This window comes from Vipera berus (genome assembly GCF_964194415.1).
Source record: "Vipera berus genome assembly, chromosome: 1".
Lineage (NCBI taxonomy): Eukaryota > Metazoa > Chordata > Lepidosauria > Squamata > Viperidae > Vipera > Vipera berus.
This window is the reverse complement of record NC_138202.1, coordinates 212,014,993-212,041,262: the sequence shown is the minus strand read 5'-3', so window position 1 is coordinate 212,041,262 and position 26,270 is coordinate 212,014,993. Positions and strand designations below refer to the sequence as shown.

At 38.7% G+C, this 26,270-nt stretch overlaps 1 protein-coding gene across 13 annotated transcripts in view; it reads right to left on the bottom strand.

Annotated features, from left to right (window-relative positions):
* The window catches only part of PUM2 (pumilio RNA binding family member 2), an 84,604-nt gene extending 61,599 nt beyond the window's left edge, over positions 1–23,005 (bottom strand). For 9 of the 13 annotated variants that reach the window (XM_081316783.1, XM_081316792.1, XM_081316784.1 and 6 more), the window contains exons 1-5: positions 22,866–23,005; positions 15,306–15,374; positions 5,726–5,831; positions 5,383–5,570; positions 3,858–4,030 (exon numbers count right to left, since the gene is read on the bottom strand). In XM_081316783.1, coding sequence (XP_081172909.1) covers positions 3,858–4,030; positions 5,383–5,570; positions 5,726–5,831; positions 15,306–15,356 — 518 coding nt within the window. In that variant the 5' untranslated portion in view covers positions 15,357–15,374; positions 22,866–23,005. Of the gene's footprint in view, positions 1–3,857; positions 4,031–5,382; positions 5,571–5,725; positions 5,832–15,305; positions 15,375–17,079; positions 17,132–21,273; positions 21,407–22,491; positions 22,511–22,865 lie in introns of those variants that run through there. The other 4 variants (XM_081316790.1, XM_081316787.1, XM_081316788.1 and 1 more) reach the window with 3 other exon arrangements.
* Positions 23,006–26,270: the final 3,265 nt, after the last annotated feature.

Sequence of the window (26,270 nt, the reverse complement as noted above, 5' to 3'; positions counted from 1 at the left end):
GTAGAGAAACTTTTTTATTTCTCATTGGGTTTTTTTCCCCTTCAGGCTTCTGGATTAACCAAGTATAAACTTTGAAAGGAAAATGTACCGGACTTTCACATAAACTCCCCAGCTAAATTCTATAGCACTCACTTTCCACTTATCTTGTTGGAACCAGGTTACCTTATATTCCCTGTACTACCTGGTTAGTCAGCAGGAAGCAGTCACCCAATCATACACACTCATTTCAACCCTGAGTTACAAATATTCTCCTTTATCAGTCACCTAATCATATACAATAGGCTACAAGTAATTCTCAGAACATACCCCTTCTGATCAGCAGTTAATTCAGGAGATGACCTTTTCAGCTCTTACAGTTCTGTACACATTCAAAAAATATATTCAAAAAAATATATATTTGGGGGGTGGCTGTCGTTTTCCCCTTTCTCTTGCAGAACGTCGCAGGAAACCATCTGTTAACCCTCCGTGTTTACATACCCACGCACCAAAGAAACGCAATATACACACTATTTGTGTTGTCATTAGTTGCCCTTTTTTCATGCCAAAGTAATATCTTTGCCATAATTTAACAAAGTGGACACTGTTCGGCAGACTGTTTTCCATGATGATACACAACTAAGCTAACCAGGATATTTGTTGTACAGGTAGTCCTTGGTTAACCAGCATTCGTTTGGTGACCGTTCAAAGTTTTAACATTGAACAAAGGGATACAGGTGACTGATTTAAAGTTCTGATCATCTGACCCTTGTAGTCACATGATTGCAATATGGGCATTTGGCAACTGCCTTGCACTTACAACAGCTGTGGCATCCCAGTCACCTGAAGCCAGAAGGAAGTTGCAATGAGGTCCTCACTTAATGACCTGTAGTAGGATTGCCATTGCTAAGTGATCAGGTCACCTGACATTGTACTTTATGGCATCGCTTAGCAACAGAAATATTAGCCCCAATTAGTGTTGTTAGGTGAAGAGTCTGTATGATATAAATGAAACACAAGCAGGGAGTTCAGTAGCCCATTTGGAAACATATATATAGGTAGAGCTGAACAACCAGTCTTGATCAATGCAGAAAACCATGGAACATCCACGAATGTAGCTAGGGAAAAAGTATTTTGAAAAGAACAAGTACAAATTATAATATTCTTTAATGTACTCTCAAAGATTGAGAATAGGCTCTCTACTGTGAAGACTGATCCACAATTTAAAAGAGTAGAAACCTCTGGGGGAGATATTTTTTCTTTTTAGCAGAACAGATAACTTATGGCCTTCCAGAACTTCCTGCAGTACTCCAATTTCCATCAATTAAGTTTAGTGATAGCAAGGGACACCCATCTGTATTACAGTCTGCACAGATCCCATAATTAAAATATAATAAGACTTTACATGCGGCTTCCGGTGGCTCCGCGGCGGCGGAGGCAGCCTTCCCGGGCTGCCCGCGGCTCAGCTGAGTGATTTTCGCCCGAAACAGCGCCGATCAGCTGTTCGGGCGAATTTGAAGCCCCCTCCTCGGGAGAAGAGGAGGGGGTGAGGCCCCAGGTAGGGGTTGAGTTCTCCGGGGCCGCCTGAGCTTGCAGCTTGGGCGGCCGAAGGATTGAACTCCCCCGTAGCCTGGGTTGCTCCCAGCTGGCCAGCGCCTCTGCTCCTGACTTTATGGAGCAGAGCCAGGCGTCTGCGACCACCCCTGCCTGAAGGAAGGACTATGGAATAAAAAGAGCAGGCAGAGCGGTACAAGAGGAAAAGGTGAAGAGGATTATTTTATTCTACTCTCGAGCTTGATGGACTTTTTAAACTCTAAGTGAAAGTGCGTCACAATTGAAAGTAAAAGATGGCGGCTAAACCTCCCCCTAAAACTCTTCGGAGTGCTGGAACTTCCCCGGTGCAACAATCATCATTGCAGGCATTGCATCCTCCTGATGTAGTGACATCGAAGGACTTACAAGTTGCTCTTGAAAAACATACCCAGGTAATCTTGGAATCAATTTTGGAATCAATGGGTGATAAATTTGCACAGATGGAGGAGAAATTGAAGAAGTTGGAGGAGAGAATGGAGGAGAGGATGGAGCAGAAGTACAGGGTGATGAAGGTAGACATTTTGTCTTCAGTGTATAAAGTGGCTGAATGTGTGGAAGATTTGGATGAAAAAGTTAAAGATTCGACTCAAAAGAATGCCATATTAGAAGCAAAAGTATTGGAGAATGAAGATTTAAGACACAAAATGGATAAAGAATTGAGTCTTGCTCAATATTTCCAGACGCAGTTTGCCATTAGAATCAGAGGTTTAAAGGAGAATATTAAGGAAGATCTAAAGCAGCTGGTTTCTGAGGCTCTCGAAGTGGTATTGAATCAGCCAGCATCTGAAATAAAAGGAGGCATGGATAAAGTGTATCGTGTGAACTCATGGATTGCTAGACAGAGAAAGTTGCCTAGAGATGTGGTGGTTTATTTTACAAAAAGGGAAATTAGAGATGAAGTTATACAAGCTGCCTATGATACTAAGGTCGTGATTGCTGATCAAGAAGTTCTGGTTCTAAAAGAAATTCCTCCAAAGATTTTAAGGAGAAGGAAGGATTTTACATTTCTTGTGCAAGAGCTCAAGCAACGAGATATAAGGTTCAGATGGGAGATTCCAGCGGGGTTGATGGTGATGCATGAAGGTAAAAGGTACCGTCTGGTCACTGTGATGCAAGCGCGTGATTTTTACAATAATGTTTTAAAAGCAACCCCATTAACACTTCTGGAAGCTGCAAAGGGATCTGGAGAAGGAGAATATCAAGAGGTTGAAGATGGACAGACAGAGGAGAATGGTGCTGGAGGAGATCAAGTTATAACACTTTTGGATGATCCCAGAGAACAGAGGGTGACGCGTGCTGCTTTAAAACGATCAAAAAAGATAAAAGAACAAGATCAGCAGAAGTCTATGGAACTTTCACAACGTACTTACAGTCAAGTAGTGGGAGGTGGGAAAAGATTTGGGTGAGGAATGTAAAATTTATACAAGTTTGAAATCTAAGAGAATTTTTATGAAATGTTTTATAGATGGTATTTAGATTTTAAAAAGCTAAGCATGTATCTGAATTATTAGCCTAAATGTTGGAGGTGTGGTGATAAAGATGTAATATATTTTTATATTTTCATATATGGTAGACTTGTAAAAAGGTCAAGGCTTTTTGGATAAAAGCCTGATGGAATATACTAAGTTGATGTTGAATTTAATTACGGGGACAGTACTGGAAAGAGGAACTGCCGACTATAGAGGAGTGGATTTTAAAGGTTTCTGACCTGGTCGAAATGGTGAAGATTTCGGCCTATTTGAAAGATTACTCGCAGGAACGTTATATTATGGAAGGGAGAAAATGGCTTGGGTTTATTCAGAACAAGTATAGGGTTAAGAAGTTTTATATTTGAATAAGTCTTCTTTCTTTGTTTTTTTTTCCTATATTAGTTTTTTATATATATATTTATATATATTTAATATTACTAAGGTTTGTTTTATCCTATATAAGCTAGAGAGTGATAGATTTTAGAGTTTATGGTTGTTAGTATATGGTTGTTTATGATTGTTTTTTTTTATATATACCTTGTATTTAGCTCTGGGAAGTCGGGGGGGGGGGGGAGGGGGGGAGGGGGGAGAGGAAGGGGGGGAGGGAGAAGGGGGGGAGGGGGGATTTTTTAAGGGAAAAATTGTTTGTAAAACTTTTCAATAAAAAAAAAAGACTTAACATGCATAAAGATGGCAACCATTATGCAAAATATCGCAGAACCTAAATGAAACTTTGACCCTCAACCCATGCATCCATAATTTTTATTTATTGAAAACAGATATATCTTCCTCCCAACACCCCAAAAATCTAAGCCTTACTTAAAATCTTTGCTATCAGCATCCATTCCATTTGGCAAGCCTCTGCCATTTATTTTGGTAACATCGTCATCATCAACTTGTTTAAGATCTCTGTTCTTGTCCTCCTCAAATGGAGAAACCTTGCCTTTCTGGTCTGCTTTCTCAGGTCCATCTGTTTCAGCTTCTCTAGTACCCTAAGTGAAAAAACATGTTTGATCTGAATCTAGCAGAAAATAAATGTAGCACCCAGAATTAACATTACCAAATCTAACTAATGCTGTAAAGTTGTTAGGTAATATTGTCAGGTATCATTCTTAAATAAAATAAGTTGTCCACAGCATTCAGGATAAAACCGAAAAAAATCAAAATTAGCTGAATGTAAATTTCCTACAAAGTGAGGATGACTTTTCCAGTTGTGAGAAGTTTTGATGATCTAGAGCAGGGGTAGGCAACCTCGGCTCTTTTATGACTCGTGGACTTCAACTCCCAGAATTCCTGAGCCAGCTATGCTGGCTCAGGAATTCTGGGAGTTGAAGTCCACGAGTCATAAAAGAGCCGAGGTTGCCGACCCCCGATCTAGAGGAATCTAACCCAACACATAAGACAGTGAAGAGAGGCACTTCTGGTACTCCTTTCTTCCTTGTAACACTGTCTAAAGTCAAACACTATAAAACATGTGAAATTAAAATGGCATAAGTTCAAATAAGCAGTTACAAATAGAGAATCCTGGAAAAAGTGTCTTCACCAAATCATGAAGAGTTGGAAGTAACAATTGAACAACATATTATCAAAATGCCATTTTATGCCTGGTGTGTTCTTTTGCAGACATCTTTCTCTTTTTCATAATGGAAAAGTCCTTTCAAATAAATACAGCTATTTAAAACAATTTATTATGAACAGTAAACCTTTGAACAATCTTTGGTGGGCCTATGGAAGATCTATATACAATACTTCATGTTACAGATACGATTTTGAAGCCATTTTCCCAAGGGTAAGCACGAAACAGTTGAGGACAGAGACGTAAGTTCTTGTTTAACACAAAGCACTGCTTTCTGGAGACCACAATAAAAACTTAAAATGATTAATCTACTTGTTGCTAAATTACATGGCAGCATGAGGAAAATTTAACAGGTAATAATATCATAGAATAGGTCTATGACAATGCACCACAGCCAACTCACCATGGTCAACTCGGCATGGCCAACTTGGCACATCCAAATTGCCACGGCCAATTTGCCGACGCCAACTCACGCAGGACAACTTGCCGCAGGACAAACATTATATAATACTGAAGAAATTGTGAAATAGAATTGTTAAAGAAATGATGGAAAAGGAGAGACAAAATGAAATACGAATCACAAAACATAAAATAATTTTTAATTATTTTAAATAATTAAATAAACTTGTTGAATTGTCCTGTGGCAAGTTCTCTCATGGTGAGCTGGCCGTGGCGAATTGGTAGCAGCAAGTTCACTATGGCAAGTTGTCCCATTCTGTCATACGAATAGCCTACAATAACTTTTATTGATACAAAAAAGTTACTTACAAAAGCTCCTTTCCTAAACCGGGAGTCCAATTTATCAGCTGGAGAAGAACTTAGCACATATTCGACCATGCTCACACCAAGGCCACCACTCTCTGATCGAGGAGATAAGACAGCGTTTACTTCACTTGTTCCATGAAAAACATGTCCAGGCTTTCTTTGAACCATAATAGGTTGTGACATGGAGTGGTCTATTTTAAATGTTAAAAAAAGAGACATTAAAATCAATATGCAGATTAATACAGCTTAGTTCAATGCAGATTTTTTCCATCACTGAACATAGAAGCAGTCGTTTCCCACACGAAATTGTATAGTTTACATAAAGACTTAAACAAGTATCACTTACGAGGTGTTGCCCAAGCAGTTTCTCTCCACTCATCACCAAGAAATATCCCTTTTTGTCCATCCTTTGCTGGATCATCTGGTTCCCAAAATTTTTTGGCAGGTAGCAGCTATTTTAAAAGAAACATCTTAAATTTAATGCTCATTTATTAACTAACTAATGCCTAGTTGTATATTAATAAATTATAAATTTATAGAAAGGAATCTGGAGTTTCTGCATTTATCTCTTTTGATATAAATGTATTTATTAAACAGTAATGCATTTAATAAACCAATAACGTACTTCATTACATGCTATATTTTGTATTAGAGAAGCATGATGACAGGCAGGTATGCTAATGTTGGTGCAGTGGGTAGATTGTCTGTTAGATATAAAATGATTGCCTCAGTCGGGATTACAGTTTCAAGAATGGTATATACTTCAACCAGGTCACATTCATACCAATTCCTTCTGGAAACTGGTTTTATTATAAAAAATGTTTTTAGGAATTAACAAGAGTCTACCTGTTATAAAGTTGTAGAGTTGGAAGGGACCACAAGGATCATGTAGTCACCTTCATGAAGTAACTCTAAATTTCTATATACTGTTTTTTATATTTTAATGTTTTATTGTACACCACTCAACATCCTGCTCTGACGGAGATGGGCCCGTCAAAACTGTGAAGAATGAATGAATGAATGTTTGGGCTCTTAAAATAATCTCCAGAGAGAGAATCCGTAATATCCTTAGGCCAGGCATGTCAAAATTTGCAACGTCACATAGCATTGTGTGACGTTTCGGGACTTCTTCTCCATTGCTGGCAGTGGGGTGGGCACGGTTTTGGCGTGACACATCCGGCCCACGGATTGGCAGTTTGACATGCCTGCCTTAGACAGACTATTCTTCTCCTGTACAAATCTTAGTGTCAAAATGGCTTTCTTTAAAGAGAATTTGGTAGTTGCAACTTGCATCTATTATTTCTGGTTTTGTCTTATGCAGTAATAGAAATAGTGTCTAAATATATTTTCTATAAGATACTTTTAAGGATCTGAACACTGGCATTACTCTACATGTTTGTTTCAAGCTGAACATCACAGGTTCTTCTAGCCTTTTATCACAGAACCTTTGACAGCCTCTTAAGGGCACAACAATATATTTATAGAAATTTTGAGTCTAGAACCATATACAAGTCTGCAGACGTGGTTTCACCAGCAGGGGAGAGAATAAGAATTTTAGGTGTATTTGACAAATACTGTTTTTATAACACAGCCCAAAGTTGCATTAGTCCTAGTAGCTGCCTCATATTGAGCTGGTTATTAGTGATTAGGTCCAAGTTCTTTTCTGACATGCTTTCAAGCTATAAATCCTGCAACTTGTATATATAAGCCCTATATTTCTCTTTTCTAAATGTAATACTTTATATTTTTCCTGCTGAAGAACATTTTGTCTCTCTCCTGAGACATCTAATATTTTCAGATTAGTTTGTAGTCTCATTCAAGCTTCCTGGATGTTGGCCAGACCTCTGAATTTTGTGCAAATTGGATAAGCAACTCAACCCCAACATTAATAACATTTAAATAATACTTGCCTTTTGATAGATCCCTACTTGAACCCAATAGTTACTGCTCTCTAGCTCAATAAAGAACCACTTATGCTAAGAGTAATTCTGTCAGCCACCTTATAGACCCACCTTAACATACTGCCATCCAAATCAGCTTAATGACAATGTCACATGCAATCTTGTAAAACACTTGCTTAAAAAAGCTGACATTGAAGCAAACATATCCACACCCTTTTCCACTAGCTACCTTGTCAAACCAGACAAGGTTAGCCTCTCACATGACTTGCTTTGGATATAGACATAAACAAAAGAGAATATAAATTAATTATAATTTCTTTGGTATCTATGAAGATTTCTTCATTTGGAGTAAACAGTGAGTCCATTGCCTCATTTGTTTTCCTCCTTCTACTGTTATATTTGAACAAACTTTCATTGCTGCGTTTTGCCACTCATTAGATTTACCTCATTTTCCATTTTTCCCACATTTATGAATTAAAGCTTTGTAGATTTCCTTGGTCATTAGCTCTTGTTTCTATTTCTAAGAAGCATGTAGTCCCAATTCCTTCATGAATTATTGAGTGTAGTTAAATAGCTGCCTATTCAGCCATACTGAGGTCTTTAGCTATCTTGTAGTTTTCTTCCACTGCTCATGTTTGAAACTGTACTTTCTTTTCAGAAAAGCTCAGCTAGCTGCAACACCTCTGCCTTAAACTTCTCTTCCCTTGACATCCTCTTTGCCTGTACACATAAACAGTGCAAGTTTGCTGTATAAATAGATTCAGATTTCTTTTGGGATTCATAAAATGGATTATAATATGAATCACCCACAACTGAGGTAAAGGTTTGTAGCATGTTATCTCCTACTTTCCCACTATTCAAAGGAACTAGAATAGGATGTCAACTTTTACCCTTGCTTTTTGGTATCTCCATGGAACCCTCAGCTTGTGCTATTTAACAATATAGGGAGATTTATGTAGTTCATAACTCTGCTGGACACATTGATCTTATTTGCAAATAACATTCTTTGGTTTATTTCTAAAGCTCATGCTACTATCCCAGTGTTAATGCAAGAGACAGATGCCTTTAGCAAAATAACAGAATTATTCTATAAACTGATCCAAATTGGAATTGATGCCAAAATTGGGTAACCCATTCATTTAAGGCACCTCAATTCCATATTTGTACTAAATTCATTAAATATTTAGGTATGTGTATATCAAAGAATACAACTCAGTAACATATGTTATAAATAAAATGTAGAAGTTTCTTCAGATATTGATACATGGGAGTTACTAAAAGTTACTCTCTGGGGAAAGGTGAATGTTTTCAAAATGAATATTACTCCCAGATTAATTTATATTCTGAGAGGAATTTTCAATTTATATATCTGAAAATACTTTCAAAAAATAAATTCTTTGTTTAGAAAAGAATTTCTACTTTTATAGCATCTTTGGTTGGATAGGCAGTATCAGGATCTAAAATGGTGATATTGGAAAAATTGGATGGATGTTGGGATATTGATTTAGGATTAACTGAAAGATAATAAAGATGATTTTTTACTCTGTGTTAAGAGACAACTCTCATTTGTCACTTGTAACCGAACGGCAACAGTTACAATTACAACCTTGGTTAACATTATTTGGACCAGCAGCATTTTCAGCTTTTGATACATCTGAGACACTAGAGCAGGCATGTCAAACTTGCGACGTCACGTGACATCGCATGATGTATCGCGACTTTTTCCCCATTGCCGGCAATGGGGTGGACGCAGTTTTGTCGTGACGTATCTGGCCCACGGGCCAGCAGTTTGACATGCCTGCACTAGAGCAACTTGTTAAATCCTTTAAAACTAAATAAACCTATTAGTTTTTATAGATATTTCGTATCAATAAATCAATTTGATATGCACATTAAGAAATGAATGGAATAAAGAATTAGAAGTTCTTTTATTGCCATTGGAGTGTCTTAACTTCTGTAGCAAGAGCGTTAATGGACCTCAAACTACCACTAATACAACAAAATAATACTTAGAACAATTTAGAACATAGAATCATAGGGGTTATTATACTCCATTACATTTGAATAAAAAAAAAGATTTTTAAAAAATACTTGTTAGATATCTAATAAGGATGATGCTTCTTTAAAGCATAGATTTCTACAAAATCTATATTTGCCAAGTTTTGGGAGAAAGTATAGGCAGTGCTCAACTTATGACCATAATCAAGCCCAGAATTTATGTTGCTAAGTTTGTTAAGTGAGTTTTACCTCATTTTACTACTTTTCTTGCCACTGTTAAGTGAATTGTTGCAGTTGTTAAGTTAGTATCCTGATTTTTAAGCGAATCTGGCTTCCCCAGATTCACAGAAGGTGTCATGCAAAAAAGGATTGCATGACACCAGGACACTGCAACCGTCATAAATATGAAGCAATGGTCAAGCATCCAAATTTTGATCACATAACATGGGGATGCTACAATGGTTATAAATGTAAAAAACGGTCATAAGTCACTTTTTCCTGTACTCTTGTAACTTTGAATGGTCACTAAATGACTGTCATAAGTCAAGGACTATCTATAGTGGATTATGTAAACGCAACAAAAACTAAAATTTTGAAAGGATACTAAACTGTTGACTACATACTTAGTCCATGGAATTTGAAAAATGGACAACATAAATGTATTCTCTGTGCCCATACCATTGCCAAAAGACTTTGCAACATTAGAAAGATAAATTTATAGGGGGGGAAAATAAGGGAAAGATAAATGTACAGCTCCTGGATTGAAGACCTGATTGCACTTGCCATTTATGAGTAGATTGCCTATAGACATAGACTTTGTATAGACAAATACAATGAAATATATCACTCATTTATACAGAATACAATAGGTTACAATTTACAGTATTGTCATATAAATGTACAGGTAAGTATACATAGAAATATGACTGTATATGCCTTTTTTCCTTTGTATTTTTCATTTATTTGTTAAAGGCACTCTTAATGTGTTTTTATTTCTCTTCTGACAATGCACACATCCCCATCACTATCATTTGTGGGGGGTTTTTGTTGTTGTTATTAAATATATATATATATATGCTTGAACCTAGAGTTCCCACCATTTCCCTTGTTATTAAGGACACAATCGAAGGCAGTACCCAAATGCTTTCTAAATGTGCTAGTTATCAATCCAGAGCACCTCTAAACATGTAAATTCTTATTACCTGTTTACCTGTCTTGCATTCATGTTCCTCTTAGTGACTGATTTCATCTCACTGTATTTCTATAATCCCTATTCTACCATAATTGCCTTTGTGCCTCATGGCATCCGACTCATCTTGTTTATTAGAATAGAGATATTGCAGATAATGGGTTATATTCCTTCACCCTTTTTAATTATTCCATATTTCCTTTTTTTGTTAAAATAAAAAACTTTGAGAACACTTCATTTTACTTCTATCCAATTCATTTCTTCCAATTTCTTGCCTATTCATTACTCACCAATGATTTTAAATTACAATTTTTTTAAATTACATTCTGTTTGCTATGTTTATTTCTATAAGCATTATTTTTTTCTAGGGTCTCTTTTTATTTCAATATTCTTCCACACGCATGCTATTTTCTTCAAATTAATGTTATTTCCTGCTGCCTATGTGAACAATTCAATGTAGTTTTCTCAGCAACATTTCTCAAATATGGTTTGCCATTACATTCTTCCTAAGGCTGAAAGACACTGGACAAAAATCAAACTAGTTTAGTCCTTAAAGCATGATTAAAATTCACTGGATTTCTAGTCCAGCACCTTTAACCACTACACTAAACTGATTCTCAAGTTTTAACTACTTGTAATCCTCGACTTATAACTGATTACTTAGCAATAGTTCCAACGTATAATGGATCTCCCAGAAAAGGTACATATGAACCCCTATTTGAAATTCTGATGGTTGCCCCCCTCGGTCACGTGATAGCATTTTTGGATGCTCGGCAACTGGTCTGCATTAACAACCATTTCCAGTGTTCCAGGCCCATGACCCAATTCATGTTTTTGCTGGAAACTGGTATTTACCTCTGGTTTCTAGCAAAAATCACCCACTGAGAACAATGGATTTGCTTAATGACTATAATATTTGCTCAATTACTGCTGAAAAAAGATCATAAGATCAGGCAGTCATGTGATGACCGCTTAAACCTGGCAAGAATTAGGTGTGTAATTCTGGGCTCAATTATAGACATAAGTTGAGGACTACATGTTACTTAGTTCCCACTCTTTGTTGTTATCCCCCTATAGCTAATATTTCTACTCTAATCCAAATCTTGACTTTTAATCTTTCTGTTGAGCTTTAGTTCTATTTTAACGATCTATTCTGGTCCCAGTCTCAGAAACTACCTCTTGCTTGGCTGTCTTTAATGATGGGCTAATTCATGTTGTCAACTCTCAGATCTGGACTTAACCACTCTGAAGCTGGGAGCAATAATGGTTCATCTGTCTGCACTTTTGCTTCTTTTTCTTTCAGTCTGGTCTATATCTGCTGCCAAGTCCCTTTGGAGTCTTCAGCTACCAATGTCTTCTCTCCTACCCTTCAGTGTTACAGAAGAATTCTTCAGTCACTCACTGTACTCTCTCCCAGATAAATCAGACAGGTAACACAATTAGATGAGCTAATTCTACTTTACTGCAAGGCTATATTAAGTCTGTAAGTTTGAAGGTACTGTCAGGACCCACCCCAATTCACATCTTAGGAAATAAAGAACTCTTGGAACCAGGCTTGTCCAAAAAGGAGATTTTACTAAGATGTAGTCGATTGTGGGAATACAAGACAGGATCTGGCATTGTGTTACATTTTGATACTATATACAGGGAGTGCAGAATTATTAGGCAAGTTGTATTTTTGAGGATTAATTTTATTATTGAACAACAACCATGTTCTCAATGAACCCAAAAAACTCATTAATATCAAAGCTGAATATTTTTGGAAGTAGTTTTTAGTTTGTTTTTAGTTATAGCTATTTTAGGGGGATATCTGTGTGTGCAGGTGACTATTACTGTGCATAATTATTAGGCAACTTAACAAAAAACAAATATATACCCATTTCAATTATTTATTTTTACCAGTGAAACCAATATAACATCTCAACATTCACAAATATACATTTCTGACATTCAAAAACATAACAAAAACAAATCAGTGACCAATATAGCCACCTTTCTTTGCAAGGACACTCAAAAGCCTGCCATCCATGGATTCTGTTAGTGTTTTGATCTGTTCACCATCAACATTGCGTGCAGCAGCAACCACAGCCTCCCAGACACTGTTCAGAGAGGTGTACTGTTTTCCCTCCTTGTAAATCTCACATTTGATGATGGACCACAGGTTCTCAATGGGGTTCAGATCAGGTGAACAAGGAGGCCATGTCATTAGATTTCCTTCTTTTATACCCTTTCTTGCCAGCCACGCTGTGGAGTACTTGGACGCGTGTGATGGAGCATTGTCCTGCATGAAAATCATGTTTTTCTTGAAGGATGCAGACTTCTTCCTGTACCACTGCTTGAAGAAGGTGTCTTCCAGAAACTGGCAGTAGGACTGGGAGTTGAGCTTGACTCCATCCTCAACCCGAAAAGGCCCCACAAGCTCATCTTTGATGATACCAGCCCAAACCAGTACTCCACCTCCACCTTGCTGGCGTCTGAGTCGGACTGGAGCTCTCTGCCCTTTACCAATCCAGCCACGGGCCCATCCATCTGGCCCATCAAGACTCACTCTCATTTCATCAGTCCATAAAACCTTAGAAAAATCAGTCTTGAGATATTTCTTGGCCCAGGCTTGACGTTTCAGCTTGTGTGTCTTGTTCAGTGGTGGTCGTCTTTCAGCCTTTCTTACCTTGGCCATGTCTCTGAGTATTGCACACCTTGTGCTTTTGGGCACTCCAGTGATGTTGCAGCTCTGAAATATGGCCAAACTGGTGGCAAGTGGCATCTTGGCAGCTGCACGCTTGACTTTTCTCAGTTCATGGGCAGTTATTTTGCGCCTTGGTTTCTCCACACGCTTCTTGCGACCCTGTTGACTATTTTGAATGAAACGCTTGATTGTTCGATGATCACGCTTCAGAAGCTTTGCAATTTTAAGAGTGCTGCATCCCTCTGCAAGATATCTCACTATTTTTGACTTTTCTGAGCCTGTCAAGTCCTTCTTTTGACCCATTTTGCCAAAGGAAAGGAAGTTGCCTAATAATTATGCACACCTGATACAGGGTGTTGATGTCATTAGACCACACCCCTTCTCATTACAGAGATGCACATCACCTAATATGCTTAATTGGTAGTAGGCTTTCAAGCCTATACAGCTTGGAGTAAGACAACATGCATAAAGAGGATGATGTGGTCAAAATACTCATTTGCCTAATAATCCTGCACTCCCTGTAAAGGATTCCCGTTTCAACCTCCTCCCTTCAACCCCATTTGGTCAGACTCACATTAATTAAACGTAGGTGTCAGGCCCTTCCATGGGAAAGGGTAACCTTCTTATGCTTTTTATTGCTATTGCTTTCTTCCTTTCAGTTTCAAATGGAGATACAGCCCAGATCCCTTCTTCCCCAACCCTCCCCCTTGTTGTCCCCAGTTCAAAAGGTTTTCCTTGGTCTTTGAAGATAGCCTACAGGCAGGGTGAATACACCTCTTCTCCTTCCCCCTCGGAAGATGGCAGAATCCAGGGGGAGGCACAATATTTTAAACATACATTTATGAATGTGATATAAATGGATTCTGACAGGTACGAATTTCTTGCCACCACTTTTAACTGTTTGATCAATTAGATCAGATCCTAGGTTTCTTTTCCTGACCATAAGCCATTGGGGCTCCTCTCTCTATTGTCTCCTTGTTTCCAGGCTGCATCTCTTCCCCTTGTCCCCCAAGGTCATCCACCCAATCCATTACATTCTCTCAATGCGGGCTTGTATATCTTAATATACATTGCTAGCTACAGTTTCTTCTCTTTCTTGTTTCATCCTTATTCCTCCAGTTTTCCTCTTTTCCCATCAACTTTGTCAGCTGCTTAAAGTTATTCTGCATGACTATATGTACTTGTGTTTGTGTAAGGAAGTACTATATATTAGAGAATGGTTTGAATGTGTGCATAAATGTCCTTTGTATGTAATATGTATATTGTGAGTACATCTATATATACAATATACACACTCCCATAGTTTGGGTTAATTTATGTCAATTAAATGAATTAAATTAAAGTACTTTTAATAAATAGTCAGTGTTTATTAATTCAATTAACATTTTGTTCTGTACACTTTTTGGAGTGTACAAAAACATGTATGCATAAACCAAATGAATTACACATGCACACACTGAAGAAATTATACCCAGGGAGATGGCAGCACAGGAAATATTGGCAGAATGGAGAATTTTTGGCAAGTTTATACCTTGTCTTATTTTATTTTTAAAAAAGTATTTCCTTAAATTAAAGGCAATTTTTCTTTTAGGTGAATATGGAAATTGCAAATCCAGGGAATAATTAACACTACAGCACTGCACCAAAATGTTTTTTTTTAAAAAAAATCTTGTAAACCCATGCAGAATAAGTGTTATTCTCTGTATTCTAATAAATAAATCTATGATGTGCATATTCCAAGAACTTCTCTTCCTTGCACTCTTGGTTAAAGAATAAGCATTATTATTTTTGTTTAAAAACACAAGTGAAAACCCTTGCAGGAATACCTTACAATAATTAAACTTTTATTAATAAGCAAAAATTCAGTTTTTTCAAAATGAAAATTATGTTAAAATTGATCTCATTTGTGCATATATTATTATTAAAATAATTATGAGGGTGAAGGTTTGTATTCCGAGCTTGTGGGTTGGTTTCTAAACATTTTGTTACCAGGCTAGATAGCATCTTCAGCAGAGTTTAGGGAATGTCAGTGTCAAATAATTGTGTTTTGGAAGAATGTTTATATATTTTCTAAATAGAGAAACAGTTTCAGGCCTTAGAATTTGCAAGTACAAATAAATATATTCTATAAATTGCATTTTTAAATATTTACCTCTCCCATTCCCCGAGATTCTAATGCAAGAGCTTGAAACTCATGATTCATTTCATCCACAGAGCAAACCTAAAGAAGAAATGGGAAAAATAATAAAAACAGAATACTGATTGATTTTATATGAAATGTTATGCAATACCAGATTGCACAATTGCAAAGTACAGTTGATACAACTGAACTATTTCATTTTCAAGCAATGATGTAGTTTTTCCTAATTGTTTCCATTATCACTTATTTTTATGAAAACATTTCTTATAAATTATATTATGTGCCTTCAAAATAAATATTAAACTTTGTGAATAAATATCTGCCACATTCAAATGTTAAGGAATTTTTTTAAAAAATACAAACTACAAACCCAGAACCTTAGTTTATATTGAGAAACATCTATATAAATATCACACAACTGAAATCTGAATCAACCATTCTAACATATAACATTTCAAGGATATATATTCATTTTGAGACAATAAATGCAATTTGATTATGATTTGTATTTAAAGATGCAGAAGTACTTTCTCCTGCACTCCCAAATTCTGTTCCAGGTTTTTATCCAGCCCGTATGTTCCCCAGACAGGAAATAAAACTAGCCAAACAAGGAAGACACAGTTCTGTTCTTCAGTGGTTCCACCCATTCCTTACTAATTATTTCAGGGGGGAAATCAGGAAGAGGCTATCTCCAGTCTGGCGTGGATGTATGTGCCTGGCACCTCTCTGATCTTTTTAGTAATGTAAGCAGTAGCACTCTGCCAACTTTTTGACTTTCACTTTGTAGGCATCTGACTTGAACATGCTCTGGAACCTTTGTGCCAAAGTGTGTTTCCATCTTCCTTGTCACAGCTATTGTTTTCTGAGAACCAGCCTTTGGCCCATTTGATCTCCTAGACCTCACACTCACCCACTGTGTCTGTCAGGAGCTTTCCTTTCCAATTAAGGAATTCAAAGTTGAGTTTGGATAAGAGTTTCTTCTGTTTGATTCCTTTGCTAATTCTCTTATTCGGTCATTTAAGAAAGAAGACCCTAAGATCTTTAGATTAAAAAAGGGAAATGATGGTGATGGCTCCTCAGAAGTAAATAAGCTCTGAACTGCTTTGGACCTGTCCAATAATTGATTCAGCACCCAGAACTCTGTCATTTTGCTTGATGCTTGGGAGATTGCAGTTTGTATCCATCCAAGAACCTGCCATTGACTCCACTGGGAACTGCTCTTTCCCATAATTCTAGGGCTGTCCATTAGGCTTAACCAGCCACAAACGTGCTTCAGTTATAACCAAGCCTGAAGCATCTCTAATTCAGTACTCTCATCTTGACACTTAAAGGGGTGGAGGGTGGGGACTCCTTCTTCTGGTAACCAAGAAGAGCTTTATTAGAATTCTCTGATATAAGCCAGAGTTCATGCTTCCCTTAAGCCAGGGGTGTCAAACTGCCAGCCCGCAGGCCGGACCGTCACGAAGAAACCGCGCCCATCCCATTGCCGGCAATGGGAAAAAGTTCCGATACGTCACACGTCACGTGACATCGCGAGTTTGACATGTCTGCCTTAAGCTGTTCACATCCTAAGGCAGCAAAACATCCCCAATCCATGACACTATCACCTTCAAGCTTGAGAAATGGTATGAAATTCCTACTGTATTATGTATGCAAATAAATTCTTTTAAAGAATTTTTCTGCATATTATTTAATTAGAATGTACTTTTTGAAATAATTTGAATATTGTATAAATATTCTGTAGTATAGTATATCTGTAGTATACTTTTGTACAAATAATAAGCACTTCTCTATTAGAAATTGTGTATTTTCACTTATACACACTCTTAAAAAGAATGCAGTGACAGCTCCGAAATGAAAGGGGAGCATTATTTTTATATAATTTGACTACAATTATCAGTTTTGAAAAAAATAACATGTAAGACTAATATGGAAACCCAGATTTGGGACCAGGTCTCTATAAAGGGAACTACAGAATAAAGACAATAAGATTAAGTTATAATTAATCCAAATTCCTTACCATGAAGATGGAAGGGAAATAATATTTTAGTTTAAAGTGAAAAACTAAAAAAGAAAATCTTTGGCAATGGTTTCCATTTATCACTATAACTTTGTTAAGGGACTTGCTCTAATAAGTATGCCTCTCCAGCTTCTCTTCTATTCAAAATAACTTGTCCAAAATAACTTAATGATTCAAATACTATACTAGACAAATAAGCAAATAAGCACAGAACCAAATATTGTGATACATATAAATCTTGTTAATGTACTTCTACCGTAAAAGTGGTCAGCAACAAGACTCCCACAATTTTTTAACATTAAAAAAGTTGTCTAATTTTAAAATGTTGGAAATGGTCATACTCTCATAAGAACAGATCCTACAAAAAATCAGTTATTTTTAATGTTTATTTTTTTATATGAGCGTGCAAGCTTAGGACAAAACAATTCCAGTTTACAGAAGTCTGTAGAGTTGCATCCCTTCACAGTAGAATGGAAGATGAACCATCTAAAGAGTTCTTTCCTAGGAAATAATGAGAACTTGAAAAAAACCTTTGCTCCATCAATGTTTGTCAGAGGTTCACAAAAACATCACTTGGAACTCAGGCTATCTGCACACTTCAGGTTTTTTTTTGTTCCTGTGAGATTGTATATAGTTCAATCTGCCTGAAAGAAGAAGGGCTGTCTTCTATTTTAACAATATTCAACAAAGACTTAAAACTCAAACTTCTAGCAGTCGGCAGCCCTCTGACCATTTTTCATGATTACAAGCATTGCAGCATCCTCATGGTCAGTGATTTACGTTTGGATGCTCGACAAATGACTCACATTTATGATGGTTGCAGTGTCCCAAAGTCATGTGATCACCTTTTGTGGCCTTCTGAGAAACAAAGTCAATGGGGAAACCAGATTCATTTAACAACTGTGTTACTCATTTAACAACTGCAGTGATTCACTTAAGAACTGTGGCAAGAAAAGTTGTAAAATGGGGAAAAACTCACTTAACAAATTTCTCACTTAACAACATAAATGTTGGGTTCAATTGTGGTTGTAAGTTGAGGACTACCTGTAATTATCCCCTATTCTCAAGCCCTTCACCCATATATGAATATCACTTTTTCTCCAAACAACATCATTAATGTTCCTCATCAGAAGAAATTATAATCCTTCACCTACAAAAGATGCATTTCAAATAGGTGGACTTTCTGGTGACAAAAGTAATGTCTTACACTCTAATAATTACAGCTACAGGGTCAACACTCATTGCCCTTATTTGGCTTGCAGCACCAAAACCAGAGCATAAGAAATAGACCAATCTATAATTTAACTGCATGCCACAATCAACTCTGCAAACAGGAAAGGTACATGGCCATATCTATTATTTATGACCACAAGCGAATCCAAAATTTATGTTGCTAAACAAGGTAGTTGTTAAGTGAATTTTGCCCCATTTTACAACCTTTCTTGCTACAGCTGTTAAAAGATTCAATGCTAATCACGTTAGTAATGTGGTTGTTAAGTAAATCTAGCTCTCACATTGACTTTGTCAGGTCACAAAAAGTAATCACATGACCCCACAACACTGCAACTGTCATGAATACATACCAATTGCCAAGTGTCCAAATTTTGATTATATGATCACAAGGATGCTGCAACAGTCGTAAGCATGATAAACAGTCATAAGTCTCTTTTTTCAGAGCTATTATAACTTCGAACAGCCTCTAAACAAATGGCTGTAAGTCGAGGTCTGCCTTTACAGGCTTTAATACCGATAATGAATGTTGGTGACTTCATTCACTTTCTTCTAATTTCTTAACCAAAACACAACCCACTGTGCATCCAGGAACTATGCAAGTGCTGAACACTGTTCTTTCCTCAGTTTATATTTCACTCTTCATAGAGTGCACTCCACAGTAACATGATCTGCAACACACTTAGTTCCATACAGAAAGACCCACTTTGTGATTAAGAACTTTCCAGAAAGGCTTCTTCTACAATTCACATGATTGTAGCATACATGATTAGATCTTTAGCCTGAGCAACATATGCCTGGCATTTATATTTTTGTCATGCTCAACCACATGGAAACTGTCTTCTGCTATTTACAATATGGATTTCAATCCATCAGTTCAGTTATCTTTTGCCTCGGACATCAATGATACTGATCAGGCAAGCAAGCTAGTAAAAGTTGCTTGTCCATAGGCAGGGTTCTTTGCTTGTTCACATTTTTTTCTTTTCTGAACTGAGCAGAAACATCCATTTTCAATGTGGGAATTCCAACCAAAAAAGGCTATACGAGTCTTCTTCCTTTTATCTGTGCACCCTGATTAAAACAAACAAAGCTAGGAAGACATAATTTCACATCCATTTTTTTTCTGGACTAACACTGGTAGGTTCAATCTTGGCTGAGTCACAGGCATTGTTATATCACTATAAGGGAAAAAGACCACTGCCACTAGAACACTATCTCTTTCTAGGTCTTGAATAATATAGAAAAATAACAACTGCAAAGATGTGATTAATGTGAGCTGTAAGGGCATTAACGGCTATGGGTTGGGGGTCAAGCATTATGCTTTCTCCCCTTGAGTCCTAGGCTTAGTACACAGAAAATATCACAGCTACTGAAACTTTGCCATTTATTCCCATGAGTGTTTCTTGAAAATAGTTTGTCAACACAAACTAGAGAGTAAAATTATTGTGAATGTAGGGCAGCACCTCTCCTTCCAAATGTCCCTTCCGTTCTATTCCCCAAGAAGTTGCTTTGAGAGACAGTCCCTAAATTTGATATATAAGTAAAATAAAAATAATAAGAGCCAGAATAGCATCAGGAGAGAATATTTGGGAGGGGGGCGTTAATTTGGCATATCTTTTCAAATGCTACTCAACACAGAACTCTATACAGAAAGTACAGGTGACTGACTCTCAGTATATGTTATTTCTAGATACAATACAAAGTTTTTGGTTTGTTTTTTAAATGAATATTCAATTTTACTGAATCGTGAAGAATCTCCAAGCTAACAGTGTTTCTTATAAACCCCATAGGTCTCTCTGTGAACAAATGCATGTTTATATATTCTGTCCCTGCAACAATAAATAATCTAGATTTTTCAATAAAATGTACAATAACATGTACTGTTTAAAGTACCCATTTTAAAAAAATATGAATTGCATTATTCAATATATAGTGAAAGGAACGTCAAGAATTCTGAAAAAAGTTTTTCTAATTGTAACATTAGTGAAAATCAAATTTATTGTCATCTGCATCATATGTATCCTACAAAAATATTTACTATTCTAAAGACAAAAAAGGAAAATGCTATTCAGAACTATATATATTTTAAACAAATGCTATTTGCTTGTTTTATTCACACATCACACAGATTTGAGTTACTTGGATTTAAAATTGAACAGTGAAACACATGCTTATCTGCCTGGCTTTATGCTTCACAAATATATTAGAATATCTTATTTTTTAACCAAGGCATAGTTGAAGGACTTTTTTTTTACAGAGTATCTTGTTACACCCTAAAAACTATTGTACACAATTTCCCCACACTACTTATTTCCTGTTTGTTGACCTTTGTTGTATCATTTATAATGTCTGGCTGCACTTTCCAGAGATTTTCCCCACAGGCACCAAAACAAACAGTTCTTACACATTTCATTTAATTTAAGCTTTAAAAAAAATCTGTAAGAATGGAGTGTTCCACTACACCAAATACTACAATCAATATAATAGCACAACATATTGAACTACAATCACCAGCCAATATTTTTTACCCTAAATGTTCTGTGAACCAAACTCACAAATACACAGTGCCTTGCAAATACAGAGAATGGAACTAGGTAGAATTGTTCAATTTTGCTCTGTATTTTCTTCCTAAGAATTATCTTATAAAGAAGCTTCTCCAAGGATCATTTTATCATTCAAAGTCGCAATCAAACCATATATCTATTTACAACTAGGATTACTACAACAGACCTTTCAAATACTGAGGCTGTCCCTCTCACAAATTTTCAAGCAGAAGGGAATTCTACTGATTATTCTCTCCACTTCAAGCACTGTGTTTCCTTTCCGTGCATTCATTCACCCTTTCCTCAGGGTTAACAACAGACTACAATGAAAGCAAGCGACCAGTTAGTTAGTTACCCATTCAGATTCCCTGCTAAAAGACCCATGCTAAGATTCTGACATTTTAGCAATCCAACGTTAACGCTTGCAGAGAAACAAACCACCACCCCCCGTCGAGTCTGCGGACAAATCCTGTACCTCCGAAACAAAGAAAACATTTATTCGCGACCACTCCGCTGTCTCTTCAGAGCCCCCATTCCTCCTTCCAGTCGCTCGATTTCCCACCAAAGAATAGGCCCTCAAACACTCCTTTCTGCAAATGATGCCCGCTCGGTCAACGGTCCCCCCCCCCGCCCGCTCTCCGTTTGCCCCACACATCCTCCTCAGACTTGGTGGGGAAAAAATATCAAGAGGGGTGGAAGAGCTGAAGCACACCTCCCAACGAAAACAACCGCCCTCCCCCTCCCCAAGATCCCTCCTCGACGGTCCTTCCATTAAAAAGATGGCCTGCCACTTCCACCATTCTCTCTCTCTCTCTCTCTCTCTCTCTCTCTCTCTCCTTCCACCATTCTCTCTCTCTCTCTCTCTCCTTCCACCATTCTCTCTCTCTCTCTCTCTCCTTCCACCATTCTCTCTCTCTCTCTCTCTCTCTCTCTCCTTCCACCATTCTCTCTCTCTCTCTCTCTCTCTCCTTCCACCATTCTCTCTCTCTCTCTCTCTCTCTCTCTCTCCTTCCACCATTCTCTCTCTCTCTCTCTCTCCTCTCTCTCCTTCCACCATTCTCTCTCTCTCTCTCTCTCTCTCTCTCTCCTTCCACCATTCTCTCTCTCTCTCTCTCTCTCTCTCTCTCCTTCCACCATTCTCTCTCTCTCTCTCTCTCTCTCTCTCTCTCTCTCCTCTCTCTCCTTCCACCATTCTCTCTCTCTCTCTCTCTCTCTCTCCTTCCACCATTCTCTCTCTCTCTCTCTCTCTCTGCTGTTATATACGCAAGCCGCGTCTTCCGACTCGCTCCTCGCCCGAAACGCAGCCATAACAATGAAGCGAGAAAAACGGAAACAAAAACCCACCCGGTCAAACGTTCCTACGAGCACCATACTGGCTGGTTCCAACCACCACCACCACACCCACCCGGACCGTCTTCCTTTCTTCTCTCGGCTGCACGCTCCCACCCCCACCCCCTTTTACACGGATGGCTTCCTCCTCGCTTCGGCCAGCCTGGGCCTGCCTAACAGGCCTGCTTCCCAGCAACACAAAGGAAGGTGGTGGTGGTGGTGGTGAGGGAGGCGAGGCGAGGCGAGGCTGCGCGAAACCACCAGCCAGGCCCGGGCAGCTGCAGCCGCTCTTTCCCCGGGACCGAAACAAAAGAACGTGGGTGAGCTTCTGTGTGGGACTGGAAAGGCGCGCGGGAGGAGCTGGGGGGGGGGCTTTTGCTCCTCCCTCGCGCGCTGTCCCTCCGTTCCATCCAACCCCCCCTCCCCCCCCCGCCACGGCTGGATACTCACGAGCTGGGGTGAGCGGGCAGCGCTGTTTGTTGTAACGGACGCGGAAAGGAGGGGGCTCCCTCTTCCTCTTCCCGGAAGACTCTGGCCAATAACGATCCAATTGCCCCCTCCTTGCCACTCTTGCCTTCCTGCCACCGCCCCTCCCCCTCCTCCTCCTCCTCCTCCTCCACCACCACCTCCACCTCCTCCGCCGCCGCCACCGTCGTTGTCAACGTGAAGAAAGCTCACAACATGGCGAGTGAAAGACAGAAAGAGAGGGACGGACATACGCGGCGGCGGCGGCGGCTGCCCACTCCTGCGCATGCGTGCCGCCGACCCATCGGCGAACGCCGGCAACAAGGAGGGTAGGGTAGGATGGGTTAACAACTTGACAAGCGTGGGCGCGTGCGGACGCGTGCGTCCCGGCGCATTTCTCCGAAGCGTGCGGCGCTCGCTTCGCGTCTGCCTTGCGCGTGCGCACCACGAACATCGACGTGAGAGTGAAGGAAGGGAACACCCAAACAAAGCCGATACCCGACGATCAAAGAGTGCGGGTCGTCATAATTGTAGTAGAAAGACTTCCGGCCCTTGACTGCAGTCGGTTTTAAAGTGGGATGCTACTGCAAGGGCAAGGGCGTGTGAAAAATCAAAGCTGCGCAAGTGTAAAGGTGCCTTTTAATCGAGTGTTCAGAAATAATTGGACTTATCCTCCGAACAGGCACGCAAAATTGCTACCTGTGAAGGGCCACACTTCATCAGCAATCCACAGTCAAGGTCACCTGCAGCACCCATTGGTTCTTGTGGCATGTTCATTTATTTCTCACTCCCTTCTTAGAATCGTGACATCTCACAATCATTTTCTCAGCGCACTTTTCAAGAAGAATGAAAATACAGGAGCAATTTCTCAACTGATAGTTTGATTGCGCGCACGCACACACACACACACATAGTCCTGACTTACAACAGTTCATTTAGTGACCATCCAAAATTACAGCAGTACTGAAAAAACTGACTTACCCGTCTGCGAGCTTCTGACAAGCAAAGTCAATGGAAAAGTCAGATTCACTTAACAACCATGCTACTAATTTAACAACTGCAATGGTTCACTTAACAACTGGCAAGAAAAGTTGTAAAATGGGTCAAAATTTACTTAACAACTGTCTCACTTAGCAACAGAAATTTTGGGCTCAATTGTGGTGGTAAATTGAGGACAACTCTACCTTCTCCACCATCTTATTTGTCTCTTGAGAAACCTATATGTGGGTCAAGAAGCAACAGTGAGAACTGGACATGGAACCACTGATTGGTTCAAAATTGGGAAAGGAGTCCGGCAAGGCTGTATACTGTCGCCCTGCCTATTTAACTTATATGCAGAGCACATCATGAGAAAGGCAGGGCTAGATGAATCAAAAGTTGGAATTAAGATTGCCGGAAGAAATATCAACAACCTAAGATATGCAGATGATACCACTCTAATGGCAGAAAGTGAAGAAGAACTAAAGAGCCTCTTGTTGCGGGTGAAGAAGGAGAGTGCAAAACTTGGGTTGAAACTTAACATTAAGAAAACCAAGATCATGGCATCTGGCCCTCTCAATTCCTGGCAAATAGATGGAGAAGAAATGGAGGTAGTGACAGATTTTATTTTCCTGGGCTCCAAGATCACTGCAGATGGGGACTGTGGCCAAGAAATTAAAAGACGCTTGCTCCTGGGGAGGAAAGCCATGGCAAATCTAGACAGCACACTAAAAAGCAGAGACATCACCCTGTCAACAAAAGTGCGTATAGTCAAGGCTATGGTCTTCCCAGTTGCAATGTATGGCAGTGAAAGTTGGACCATAAGAAAGGCTGAGCGCCAAAGAATTGAGGCCTTTGAACTATGGTGCTGGAGAAGACTCCTGCGAGTCCCTTGGACTGCAAGGCGATCAAACCGGTCAGTCCTAGAGGAGATCAATCCCGACTGCTCTTTAGAAGGCCAGATCCTGAAGCTAAAACTCAAATACTTTGGCCACCTAATGAGAAGGAAGGACTCACTGGAGAAAAGCCTAATGCTGGGAAAGATCGAGGGCAATAGAAGAAGGGGACGACAGAGAATGAGGTGGCTGGATGGAGTCACTGAAGCAGTAGGCGTGAGCTTAAATGGACTCCAGAAGATGGTAGAGGACAGGAAGGCCTGGAGGAATGTTGTCCATAGGGTTGCGATGGGTCGGACACGACTTTGCAGCTAACAACAACAACTACCTTCTCCAGGATGATTTGCCCTGGCCCTTCAGGACTTCCTACAATGCAACCTCTGCTGCTGTAATGAAATCCATCCACCTTGCTACAGGTCATCCTCTTCCTTTGCACTTTTTTTAGCATTCCACACTTCTCAAAAGAGATAGGTTCTTGCAGAATGTGATAATTTGAAACTGTTCATTTGTTCCCAGGTGAGAACTCTGGGTTGACTTGTTTAGCAATCCCTTTGTTTGTTTTCTTGGTATCTGTGTTATTCTCATCATCTCCAACGACAAAGTTGGCAATAATTTTTCTGTCCTGCTTCTACAAAGTCTAATTTTCACTTCCAAAGTGTTGCAGGGAAAATGACTATGCACAATTCTAATCTTTGTGTAGACATTTCAGCACATCTGAATATCTTTTCCAAGGCCTTCATCGCTGCTCTACCAAGTGCTAGTCTGTGGTGCATTTTAAAAATTCTGGCTCCTTATGATTATGTGACATAAGTATAATAAGTAATTATTAGTAGTATTGATTAATAATGGTACTTATAATAATTAATAATTGTCAATTTTTCCATCTGTCAGTTGCAAAAGGCTACACTGCTTGGAGCTGCACATGTCTTATGTACATTACAACATATACATTACAACATCCTAGGTTTTGGGGAAGAACTCAGTGTGCATGAAAGCCAACACCAGCTAACGAACTGACAGCTGTGATCTCATTTTGTGAACAGATAATAATGATTATTAAATGTAATGTTTTATATTTTAATATGTTTATATTTATTATAATTTTATAATGCAGTGTAATTTAAATATTTAATATATTTTATCACATAATAATAAAGTTATATATATAATAATAAGCATAATAAGTGGAATAAGAAGCCAGTTTGGTCTACTGGTTAAGGCAGGAAGGAGTATTAGATTTGTTTGTTATTATAAAAAATAATAAAGGGTAATAATAAGTTGATATAAACTTTTAGAGACCACAAAAATAGATTTTCCCCAGGAGGATCTGTTCCCAATGTGGTCCTTCAGATCTTTTAAAAGTGTATCCATTGCTGCTGTAATTATCACTCTGTAGAAGATGCACTTTGTGTGCTTCACTTTAGCTTGGCACACCTGGAGGGGAAGAATACTAGTGCGAATGCTGTCTGTTGATTTTAGTTCAGCATTCAACACAATCATTCCTCAGCATCTGGTG